The sequence below is a fragment of the Vipera ursinii genome (genome assembly GCF_947247035.1).
Source record: "Vipera ursinii genome assembly, chromosome: 1".
Taxonomy (NCBI): Eukaryota; Metazoa; Chordata; class Lepidosauria; order Squamata; family Viperidae; genus Vipera; species Vipera ursinii.
The window spans coordinates 11148373-11160671 of record NC_139512.1 but is presented as its reverse complement, the minus strand read 5'-3'; the positions used below and the strand labels follow the sequence as shown (position 1 = coordinate 11160671).

The following is a 12299-nucleotide window of genomic DNA, read 5'->3' as shown; positions in this document are numbered from 1 at the left end:
GCAACCAATTTTGGTCAGCACATTACAAAAAAGATGTTGAGACTTTGGAAAAAGTTCAGAGAAGAGCAACTAAGATGATTAAAGGCCTGGAGACTGAAGCATATGAACTAAAACATATGAAGATTTGGGAATGGCCAGTCTAGAGAAAGGAAGGACTGGGGAATGGGGGGGGGCGCTTATAGCAGTATTCCAGTATTTGAGAGGCAGCCACAAAGAGGAGGGGGTCAATTTATTTTCCAAAGCACCAGAAGGCAGTGCAAGAAACAATGGTTGGAAACTGATCAAGGAGAGAAGCAACCTGGAGTTAAGGAGAAACCTCCTAACAGTGAGGACAATTAACCAGTGGAACAGCTTGCCACCAGAAGTCGTGGGTGCTCCATGCCTGGAGGTTTTCAAGAAGAGACTGGACAGCCACTTGTCTGAAATGATATAGGGACTCCTGCTTGAGCAGGGTGCTGGATTAGATGATCTCCAAGGTCCCTTCCAGCTCTATTCTGATTCTGATTAGATAAAGATATATAGATGATAGACATAGATAGATGCAGAGATGATGATAAGAAATAAAATAGATTAGAGAGATGAGAGATGAGAGAGAGAGAGAGAGAGAGAGAGAGAGAGAGAGAGAGAGAGATGAGATAGAGCTATGGAATTCTGGGAACTGAAGTTCACCCATCTTAACTTGACTAAGGTTAAAATACACTGCTTAGGGCAGGAATCTAAGGTAAGACATCCGTCAGAGATGGTCGATTGGTTTTTATTATTATTATTATTATTATTATTATTATTATTATTATTATTATTATTATTATTTCCAACTCTCTTCAATACCTATGTGTGTGTGTGTGTGTATGTGTGTGGGGTTGCTGGGGTTGTTTTATCTTTGGTCTTTTAATTTTTCTTGGGGTTTTTAGCGCTGTATTTCCATTGTTTTTAACTAGGGCAATTGTTTAATCTTTTTTTAATGTTTGTATTTGCTATTTTATTCTGCCCTGTGAACCGCCCTGAGTCCTCAGGGAGAAGGGCGGTATATAAATGTTATTAAATTAAATTAAATTAAATTATTTGAACCTGGCCAATAAAGGACACCAGCTCCTGGGTTCCATTTTGTTTATAGGTTAAGAAATTTTCCTAACGTTCAAGCAGAATTGACCTCTTCCATCTCCTGCATTCTGGATTGCGAGTGTGGCAGTCTTGAAGGTCTGTGTGACCTCCATTCGGATATCCGAGAAGGACTATCGTCTTTGCATATCATGGTCATCTTCTCTCAAAGCTAAACCTGCTCTTGGTGAGCCACTTCTAATTCCATAACCATGATCCTGGACTTCTCTTAAATCCTTCTCAAGGTGGGTGTCCACCACGGGCCACCCCTTTGGTGTCCACCGAACCCACCTCAAAGCCAACCGCTGATTCCTACCTCCTGTTCTGTACCAGCCTGCTACCGGCCCTGCAGAAAAGGCAGGGACAACCCCTCCACAAACGGAAAGAGGCTGGAACTACGCCTGCCAAATTTATAGCTACAAAAACAAACAAGACACGAACCAAGAAACCGGAGCTTTAAGAAGCATGAACCATCCGAGTGGTTGCCTTCAGCAAACCAGCCCTCCCCACACATTCCCCTTATAGAGTTCAGGGCGTGGCTTCTCTCTGCCTCCTTCCGAGAAGCCCCATTGCCTTCCTCTGTTTACTCCTAATTGACTGCCTCCTGCGTCGGGCATCCTTGAACAGGGCCAGCTGTGGGTCATCTTCATCCACGCTCTCAGGCTCACACAGCTGGGTCTCCGTGGTGACCAAGTGGGAGGGGCCTGGCTGAGGGCTCTCATCAGCAAGATCTTCAACCCCCTCAGCAAGGTCTTCAACATCGCCCTCCTCCTCTGAGTCGTCCGACCCAACTGCCGAACCCACAGGCTGACCCTGAATCACAACACCTCCCTGTTCCCAAACCCATAACCTGAATCGTTCGGCAACTTCTCAGATCCTCAAAGAAATGGAGTAACGGCCTGTTTTCGCAAACCCACACCTTCCAACTTTAATTTGGTAACGCGGCCAAGAGACGGGGCCCAACTGCTTTATCCCGACCTCGAGTCGGCTTTGCCAAGTACAGAAATCAAGAGTCAGAACAGTCCGAGGGAAAAAGAGGCTGTCCTTTGGCTCTTTTATAACCCTAATTCTAAACAGGGTTACTTTCTGCAAAGCTGGACGGCAAGAGATATTTCGACTGGACGGCAAGAGAACGCAAAGCGGCTCCAGCTCACTTCACTTCACAAGCTCCTTGACGTATTTCCATCCTTGGTTTGTGTATTCGCAGCTCTTGGTGGGGGCGATGGAAAGTGCACTTATGACAGTACGGACCCCTGCGGGGAAAAAAGGATAACCAAAGTGAGAGGAATCAACTACGGTGTTTCCCTGAAAGTAAGGCCTACACCAACAATAAGCCCTAGCTTGATTTTGGGAGGTGGGACTAACGTAAGCCCTATCCCAAAAATACGCCCTAGTTTTGGGGCGAAGCACAGGCCTAAAAATCAAGCTAGGGCAGGGGTATGGGTGTGGAGCTGCACCCCGCACCCGCTTACCGTTGCAGCCAGGCCTCTCCTTGCTGGCCCACTTTTTCTTCCGCAGCCAGGCTGCATTTCTCAGTCACAGGGCTTTCTGGAAGGCTTGTGCAGCCAAGAAACCGAGCTATGGCTTCAATCCATAGCTTGGTACTCGGCTGCTTAGGCCTTCTGGAAAGGCCTGGCTGCAAAATGCAAGCCCGAGTGCAGCTGCAGAACTTTGGTCCCAGAAGAAGTGGACCGGATGGCTAGGGCTGTTGGTGCAGGAGGTAAGGTAAGGCCTACCCCCCAAATAAGACCTGATGCCTCTTTTGGAGCCCCCCCCCCCAAAAAATAGACCCGGTCTTATTTTCGGGGAAACATGGTCTCTGCTCGTGAGCTTGTGATTTGCTTTGCTTTGATGCTTAAGAAGGGTAGGATATGGAGCGAAGGAAAAGAATAAAATAGAAATGCATTTATAATGGCTGTAACGCAGATCAGAAGCCTTTGTCCCAAAGTTGCTTTTTCAAAAGGCAACTTGTTTTTCCTTGAAGACGTTTCACTTCTCCTCCCAAGAGGCTTCTTCAGCTCTGAGAGATAAGCCTCCAACTGGCCTCAGTGACGCTCAGAGAGAGTGTTAACCACCGGGTGACTGCAAGGCATATAAATCCTTCCATTCCTCACCATTCAGTCAGAACTGAAGAAGCTTCTGGGAGGAGATGTGAAACGTCTTCAAGGAAAAACAAAGGAAGGCCATTTGCCTTTTGAAAAAGCAACTTTGGGACAATCATTGAAAGAGCCTTGGTGGAGCAGTGGGCTAATGCCCCCTTAAGTAACACCAGCTGCCTGCAATTAGTGCAGGTTCGAGTCCCACCAGGCTCAAGGTTGACTCAGCCTTCCATCCTTCCCAGGTAGGTAAAATGAGGACCCAGATTGTTGGGGGCAATTAAGCTGACTTTGTAATAATGCCGCTTGGGGTGTGTGTGAAAGCCCTAATAAGCAGGCATATACATAGAATGAAGGCTACTGCTAAGCTTGTAAGCCGCCCTGAGTCTTCGGAGAAGGGCGGGATATAAATGGAATTAAAATAAATAAATTAAAAATAAAATAATCATGACCCGGATGGCTAAGAATCTCCAGAGACAATTAGAAGCGTTTCCTTCCTTTCCATTCTGTTTACTTCCCTTCCCTTCCCCTTTTCCTCTTTCCTTCCTTCCTATTGAAGGGGAAAGAAATTCAGACGTAGGGACAGGAATTCAGACGAAGGAAAAGAAATCAGACCTGGGTCGATAGAGAGCTTTGAACCAGCCAGGCAGCCTCGTCTCCAGAAAAAGAACTCCCTTGAGCACTGCCTGCTGAACTCTTATTCACCTCCAACATTACAAAAAAAACTCCATCCCTCTCATATAACATAGCATACATAGATAATTGGATACATAATAAGGATTACTCAGGTGCCTATGAGATCACACAAAAACAAGGTACCAAAAGAGCCTTGGTGGAGCAGTGGGCTAATGCCTCCTTAAGTAACACCAGCTGCCTGCAATTAGTGCGGGTTTGAGTCCCACCAGGCTCAAGGTTGACTCAGCCTTCCATCCTTCCCAGGTAGGTAAAATGAGGACCCAGATTGTTGGGGGCAATTAAGCTGACTTTGTAATAATGCCGCTTGGGGGGTGTGTGTGTGAAAGCCCTAACAAGCAGGCAGATACATAGAATGAAGGCTACTGCTAAGCTTGTAAGCCGCCCTGAGTCTTCGGAGAAGGGCGGGATATAAATGGGATTAAAATTAAAAAAAAAAGATGTATGTGAAGGCTTTATCATAGCGTTTCCCAAACCTCCCACATGCCAGCCCCCCTGTGAGCCAGGAGTGTGTGCTCTCACTGAAACCAAGAGGGAGGCTCACTAGGGGGGGGGGGGGTCTGGAAAGGCTGAAGGGTGAGAAACCAAATTCTTGGGAAACCAAATTCTGGCCGTTCCCACACCTATCATCTAGTTCAGGGGTCTTCAAACTTGGCCCTTTTATGATTTGTGAACTTCAACTCCCAGAATTCCTCAGCCAGGCACACTGGCTGAGGAATTCTGGGAGTTGAAGTTCACAAATCATAAAAGGGCCAAGTTTGAAGACCCCTGATCTAGTTACTTCCTTTCCTTTCTTCCTTCTCTCCCTCCCTCCTTTTCCTCCCTTCTTCCCCTCTCCTTTTCTCCCCCCTCCCTCCCTTTTCCATTTACTCATTTTTCTTTACTTTTTTCACTTTCTTTCTTTTCTGTACGTTGATTTGACGTTGTAAAACCAGTTTTTAAAAAATATTTTTGACTTTGTAAAAAACTTTATTTATTAATCATAATGCATGACCGCGGCAACAGTCCTAAGTGTGAAAAACGGCCAAGAAATCATTTTTTTTCCGTTGCTGTTGTAACTTCGAATAGGTACCAAATGAACGGTTGTTGTGTCAAGGAGCACCTATATATATCGAGATATATATTATTTAGATTCAGAAATTATATTATATATTGTTGCTGTTATTACGTGAAGGTATGGCATGTATATCTTTACATTTTTAGTTCTGTTATCTTTCTTTTGTTAATCTAAAACAGGTGTGTGTGTGTACACACAGATATATACACACACATATACATATACATACACACACAAATACACACACTGGTATTGAAGAGAGTTGGAAGTAATTTTTATTATTTATTTTTGTTATTTTCGGCCTCTCTTTCTTTTTTTTTAATGTCACGTTTTAAACTTCCCCTACTGTTCCCCTCCTCCAGCCTGAAAGTTTCTATTTTAACCTTTTTATTTTTTTGCAATGAAATAAAATTCTTTTTTTAAAAAGTAACATGTCAAGAGTTAGAGGCCGTCACATTTGGTAGCTGCTTGCTGGCCTCACACCAGACAAGGTGAATTAACAGCAGTGCGGATGTGCGACCACACAACCTCACACGCCTTAGAGCTGTTTTCTAGCCATGCTTTTTAATACGGTCCACACACGGCTTTCCCACCTTCAGAAAAACCCATTTAACACCCCCTGCCATATCCTGGTTAACACACACACACACACACACACACACACACACCGTACCTGAGTTCCAGGCATTGCAGAGAGAAATCTCAGGTTTTGGGACCTCTGGCAGCTACAGAAAGGAAAGAGGGAAAACATGTTGAGACATTTGCCGGAAAAGGCCTAAGTCTGAGCTGAGAGAACGTGGGAGAAGCAAGGGGGAAAAAGAACAAAGTCTGACGTAAAACACACCAGATTCCATGACAGGCAATCCTCAAGAGTTACCGACGTAACGGAGCCGGCCCGTTCCACTCCATAACCCGAGGATTCGCAAGAGCGAATCGCGTATCTTGAACGGGATTGGTCCCTACTTTCGCCCAGGCGTCCGCTAATCGAATGCGCGGTTTGCTAAAGGCACAGGAGGTAGCTCAGGGTGGGGAAATCCATGGGGGGCAGGGTGGGTGGGTGGGGGGTGGGCTAGTGATGGAACAGGCCTCCATGGTCTCCACAACCCACTGAGACACCTCAGGGTTCCCCACTCCAATCTTGCCTTGCCAGGATCTGCCTCCTCCTCTCTGCCACGGTTTCTTTGCCTTTGAGGAAGATCAGGGCGATTTCCCTTCCAGCACACCAGGTTGTTGTTGTTATTATTATGTTGGAAGGGGCCTTGGAGGTCATCTAGTCCAACCCCCCACTCAGGCAGGAAACCCTATACCATTTCAGACAAATGGCTGTCCAGTCTCTTCTTTAAAAACTTCCAGTGTTGGAGCATTCACAACTTCTGGAGGCAGGTTGTTCCACTGGTTAACTGTTCTCAATGTCAGGAAGTTTCTCCTTAGTTCTAGGTTGCTTCTCTCCTTGGTTAGTTTCCATCCGTTGCTTCTTGTCCTGCCTTCAGGTGCTTTGGAGAATAGCTTGACTGCCTCTTCTTTGGGGCAGCCCCTGAGATATTGGGAGGCTGCTATCATGTGCCCCCTCATCCTTCTCTTCATTAAACTAAGGTAAGGTAAAGTAAGGTAAAGGTTCCCCCGCACATGCGTGCTAGTCGTTTCCGACTCTAGGGGCCGGTGCTCATCTCCGTTTCAAAGCCAAAGAGCCAGCGCTTGTCCAAGGACGTCTCCGTGGTCATGTGGCCGGCATGACTGGACGCCAAAGGCGCACGGAGCGCCGTTACCTTCCCACCGGAGTGGTCCCTATTTTTCTACTTGCATTTTTACGTGCTTTCGAACTGCTAGGTTGGCAGAAGCTGGGACGAGTAACAGGCCTCATTCTGTTACGTGGCACTTGGGATTCGACCCGCCAAACTGCCGACCATCTGATCGACAAGCTCAGCGTCCTAACCCACTGAGCTACAACTAGACATACCTAATTCCAGCAACCGTTCCTTGTATGTTTTAACCTCCAGTCCCCTGATCATCTTTGTTGCTCTTCTCTGCACTCTTTCTAGAGTCTCAACCTCTTTGTTACATCTGGATGCAGACTTCAGATACCCATTCTCTGCGAAAGCGGATGGGTGCCCGAATACAGTAACAATAACAATAACAGAGTTGGAAGGGGCCTTTGAGGTTTTCTAGTCCAGGGGTCCCCAACCCCTGGTCCGTGGGCCGGTACCCTGACCGTGGGCATGCCAGCAACTGATCTGCTCAAACAAGCAAAGCCCCATCCGTGAGATGCAGGCAGCACACAAAACCATGCAGTCTCCAGTCCGTGGCAAAATCTCTCTCCACGGAACCGGTCCCCGGTGCCCAAAAGTTTGGGGACCTGTGTTCTAGTCCAACCCCCTGAAGTCACACAAGATCAAAGCCCCCAGAAGCTTTTGCTCTCGGCGCAAAAAGCGTTTGCAAGCTGACTCTACTGTCCCTCAAAAGGCAAAGAGACCGCGGCAAAGAGGAGACACCGATCTTTGCAAGGTGAGTCCGGCGTGGCAGGATGGGAGGGGGAAGCAGTTGTGTGTACGGGGGGTTGGAAATAGGGTGAATGTTGCACACCCTCTGCGGTTGTTTGTAAGGGCGAACCACTGCCACAGGGATGCAACATTCATAATTTTGGGACTTGGTTGCAAACACTAGGGGGTGCTTATCCCATAACTCCAAACGGACGCTAAGTGAGCTGTCGTAACTCGGGGATTACCTGGAGTTATGCTGCAGCCATGCTAAAATACAGGCCTGTTGCCAAAGCGTGCAAAGACTGATCCTGCGACTCTGGGGACGCTGCAGCTGTCATTTAAGTGTGAGAACTGGTCCTAAGTTGCTTTTTTTCAACGCCGTTGTGACTTTGAACGGTTACTAAATCGTACCCGTCGTACGTCGATCAGCAGCGCTCCCCCCCCCCCACCCAAAGTCTGTCCAGGATCTGTGTCAGGCCAGAAGATGATCCGACGGGATGCTCTGGGCTCACCTGCCAGCCGAAATACTTTGTCCATTCTTCCACAGCTGGAGGAACAGCTGCTTTGGCTTTATGGAGGGCGTAGGCCCCTTTATCGCTGCTACCCAGCAGCCCCTGGGAGTAAACCAGGTAGAGGGCACCGCCAGCCAGTCCTGCTTTGGCCACCCACCTGCGCGAGAAAAGAAACAGGGTCCTTTGGAAGTACGTTCAGGGGGTACGAGCAATGAGGAGACGGCCCCCAGCTGCCCCCAAGACGCCCCCATCCACAGCTGCCCCCCTCAAGACCCCCCCATCCAAAGCTGCCCCAAGACCCCCCTATCCACAGCTGCCCCCAAGACCCCCAGCCACAACTGCCCCCAACACCCCCCATCCAAAGCTGCCCCCAAGGCCCCCTTATCCACAGCTGCCCCCTCAAGACCCCCCATCCAAAGCTGCCCCCTCAAGACCCCCCATCCAAAGCTGCCCCCTCAAGACCCCCCCATCCACAGCTGCCCCCAAGACCCTCCCATCCACAGCTGCCCCCCTCAAGACCCCCCCATCCAAAGCTGCCCCAAGACCCCCATATCCACAGCTGCCCCCAAGACCCCCCAGCCACAACTGCCCCCAACATCCCCCCATCCAAAGCTGCCCCCAAGGCCCCCCTATCCACAGCTGCCCCCTCAAGACCCCCCCATCCACAGCTGCCCCCAAGACCCCCCCAGCCACAACTGCCCCCAACATCCCCCCATCCAAAGCTGCCCCCAAGGCCCCCCTATCCACAGCTGCCCCGTCAAGACCCCCCCCATCCAAAGCTGCCCCCTCAAGACCCCCCCATCCACAGCTGCCCGCTCAAGACCCCCCCCATCCACAGCTGCCCCCTCAAGACCCCCCCCCAAGGCCCCCCCTCCACAGCTGCGGAAGGGCTGAACCTTTTCATATGACAGGAGGAAATGACCTTGTAAAGAGAAAGTGGGCTGAAATTCAACAGGGAAAGCTCTCCCTGCCTGCAAATGCAGCCCAATCTGTTGGATTCTTCGCCCAACCTAACCGCCGGCTCTTCCTCGGCCACGACGAAAACTGCATTAAGAGCGAGCAAATCGAACCAGGCGCCTAAACACCTAATCCAGGGGTAGGCAACCTCGGCTCTTTGATGACTCATGGACTTCAACTCCCAGAATTCCTGAGTCAGCTATGCTGACTCAGGAATTCTGGGAGTTGAAGTCCATGAGTCATCAAAGAGCCGAGGTTGCCTACCCCTGACCTAATCTCAATCTCAACCACGCAAGCGGTGCAGACTTCAACTCCCAGAATTCCCCAGCCAACACGTGCTGGCTGGGGAATTCTGGGAGTTGAAGTCCACACATCTTACAGTGGCCCTGGTTGAGAAACACTGACCGAACGGAGAGCCATACAGGTCACCTTCCACTTAACAATTCGTTTAGTGACCGTTCAAAGTTACAACAGCCCTGGAAAAAACCAACTGACAAGACAGTCCCGCGATCAAAATTGGGACGCAGGGCAACTGGGTTCATACTTATGACGGTTGCTGTGCCCTGGGGGTCACGCGACTCCCCTCTGGCGACCTTCTGACGAGCAAAAGCCAAGCCAGATTCACTTAAAGACCGTGTCCCCAACTTAGGCACGGCCGCGTTTCCCTTAACCACCGCAGCACAACGTTTCCCTTAACACAACGTTTCGCTTGGCCACAAAAAGGTCGGGCTCCGTCGTGGTCCTAAATCGAGGACTACCCGTAACCGGCTAGGTAGAATTGAATGGGCAAAGGGAGACAAGGCAATTTTGCAAAACGTTTTGCAAAACCGGTTTCCCCGCCGCCCCCACCCCGCACCCCTCAAAGTTCTGCCTATGGAAGGGGTCTTCACGTCGTGAGAATCCCTTGCAATCCCGTGTATTTTTTTGTGGTCCACATAAAACGAAATCTGCAACCTCTGCAAAAAAAAAATAGTTGTGACCTGGGATGATGGGGCGGGGGGGGGGGGAAGCTGGAGGAAGGGGCTCAGCTGAACTAAGGATCCGAAGCTGGGGAGGGAGCCTGTGTGGTCATGTGACCAAGGGACGTGGCAAATGGCTGTAAATGCGGCTTTGTTGCCACGTGGCCAACGTTCAGTCCCGTGACCACAAGAATGGGTCCAACCACCAGAACTTTGAATCCAGTTCCCCTTTCTTGGGTCAGTCATAACTTCAAATGGTTTTCTTTTCGTTTCTTCTAGGACAGGGGTCGGCAACCTTGGCTCTTTTATGACTCGCGGACTTCAACTCCCAGAATTCCTGAGCCAGCTATGCTGGCTCAGGAATTCTGGGAGTTGAAGTCCGCGAGTCATAAAAGAGCCAAGGTTGCCGACCCCTGTTCTAGGATAAGGGTGTCCAATCTTGGCAACTTTAAGACTTATTTCAGAATAGAGTTGGAAGGGACCTTGGAGGTCTTCTAGTCCAACCTCCTGCTCCAGCAAGAGACCGTATACCAGGGGTAGGCAACCTTGGTTCTTTGATGACTCGTGGACTTCAACTCCCAGAATTCCTGAGCCAGCATGGCTCAGCTTGGAAATTTCCCCTCAGCGTGGCTGGCTGAGGAATTCTGGGAGTTGAAGTCCACGAGTCATAAAGCGGCCTAGGCCTAGACCAGGGGTAGGCAACCTCTGCTCTTTGATGACTCATGGACTTCAACTCCCAGAATTCCTGAGCCAGCATGGCTCAGCTTGGAAACCTCTCCCTTTCCCCTCAGCATGGCTGGCTCAGGAATTCTGGGAGTTGAAGTCCAGCAAGGCTCAGCTTGGAAACCTCTCCCTTTCCCCTCAGCGTGGCTGGCTGAGGAATTCTGGGAGTTGAAGTCCACGAGTCATAAAGCGGCCTAGGCCTAGACCAGGGGTAGGCAACCTCTGCTCTTTGATGACTGGTGGACTTCAACTCCCAGAATTCCTGAGCCAGCATGGCTCAGCTTGGAAACCTCTCCCTTTCCCCTCAGCGTGGCTGGCTGAGGAATTCTGGGAGTTGAAGTCCACGAGTCATAAAGCGGCCTAGGCCTAGACCAGGGGTAGGCAACCTCTGCTCTTTGATGACTCATGGACTTCAACTCCCAGAATTCCTGAGCGGGGGGCGGGGGGGGGAAGCTGGAGGAAGGGGCTCAGCTGAACTAAGGATCGGAAGCTGGGGAGGGAAGGGGGGGGTCCCATCTCTTGACCTTTCCCCTCCGAGCCCCCCCCCTCCATTAGCCTTCTCTGCCGTTACAAAACCATCTTAAGCCCGCCCGACTCACTTGAGCAAAGGGAATGCGCGCGGCGCCATGACGGAGCGATGCCTCTTTCCAAGGGCAGCCCTGCGCCCGACCGCGCCGTTTCCTGCCAGGGACCGCCTCCTCTCGCGGGACCTTTCGGGAATTGTAGGCTGAATGGGGGAGGCGGATGACGCGACGGCTGCCGGGGCAACGCTGTCGATTGCCAGCGCCTCGCCTCCCCAACCCGCCGCCCGGGAGCGCAGTCCTTCCAAACTCTGCATTGTTTGCTCTTTAAGGCAGGGGGTCTTCAAACTTGGCCCTTTGATGACTTGTGGACTTCAATTCCCAGAATTCCTCAGCCAGCATGGCTGGCTGAGGAATTCTGGGAGTTGAAGTCCACAAGTCATCAAAGGGCCAAGTTTGAAGACCCCCCTGCTTTAAGGAATGCAGCTTGGTTCATACCGGGCCCTAAACCTAGGTTGGGTCGGTGGGGGGTTTAACGAGTCGTGGGAACCCTGCCTTGTCTTAGCGTGGGTGAGCTAGCTAGACTCTCGGTTGAAACCATGATAGCCACGTTTAGTTTGCTGGCCAGGTTAGAACATGCACAGTTTAGTTCCGTTAAACTAGCAACATTTTGAACCCTTTCAACATCTTTTCAACGCTGTCACTGTCTCCTAATTCGGCTTTCCGCCTTAGTGAAGCGTGCTGACTGCCATTGAGCAGCAGAGGTCAAAAAAGTCAAGATGGTGGCCTCAATGCCCTCCTCTTTTTACATACGCCCCCAAAAGCCAAGGTGGTAGACACCGCCTGCAATCAAAGACCCACCTTTTTTTACAAGCATTGCGACATAAAATAAGGGTGGGACTTCAGTTGCATGCTCGTGGCCGCCATCTTGACTTTTTGGACCCACACGTAGCCTTCATTGTTGTATCTGACTGATTGGAGCCCCGTTGAATGGGCCATGACGTCAACCAGGTCTTGCCATTATTGTACCAGTGATATAAATCAGGATTTTTCAACCTCGGCAATTTTAAGACGGGTGGATTTCAACTCCCAGAATTCCCCAGCAATATAATCTTTTTCTTTCTACAACTGTCTGAAGTAGATAAACCCCCCTGAACTTTTATCTAAAACAGTGTTTTTCTCTTAGAACTCCTTCCCATTTTTAAA

The 12299-nt window shown here is 50.0% G+C and overlaps 1 protein-coding gene and 1 long non-coding RNA gene across 2 annotated transcripts in view; one reads left to right on the top strand and one right to left on the bottom strand.

Moving 5' to 3' along the window:
- The window catches only part of LOC310641964, a 222014-nt gene that overhangs the window by 116325 nt on the left and 93390 nt on the right, over window positions 1-12299 (top strand). The gene's annotated exons all lie outside the window — the stretch shown is intronic.
- On the bottom strand, window positions 1946-11253 carry MICOS13 (mitochondrial contact site and cristae organizing system subunit 13). Its single transcript, XM_083365161.1, has 4 exons — window positions 11172-11253; window positions 7934-8090; window positions 5618-5669; window positions 1946-2351 (listed from the first exon to the last, which is right to left on the bottom strand). The coding sequence occupies exons 1-4, from the start codon at window positions 11198-11200 to the stop codon at window positions 2254-2256; spliced, it is 336 nt and encodes a 111-aa protein (XP_083221287.1). The 5' UTR covers window positions 11201-11253; the 3' UTR covers window positions 1946-2253.

Bases quoted from the DNA above. Each gene is read 5' to 3' on its own strand.
- MICOS13 (XM_083365161.1), bottom strand. From the start codon at position 11,200: ATGGCGCCGCGCGCATTCCCTTTGCTCAA. The intron at 8,091-11,171 runs GTGAGTCGGGCG...TTTCTCGCGCAG, and splicing joins CGCGCATTCCCTTTGCTCAA to GTGGGTGGCCAAAGCAGGAC. The intron at 5,670-7,933 runs GTGAGCCCAGAG...TCCTTTCTGTAG, and splicing joins CAAAGTATTTCGGCTGGCAG to CTGCCAGAGGTCCCAAAACC.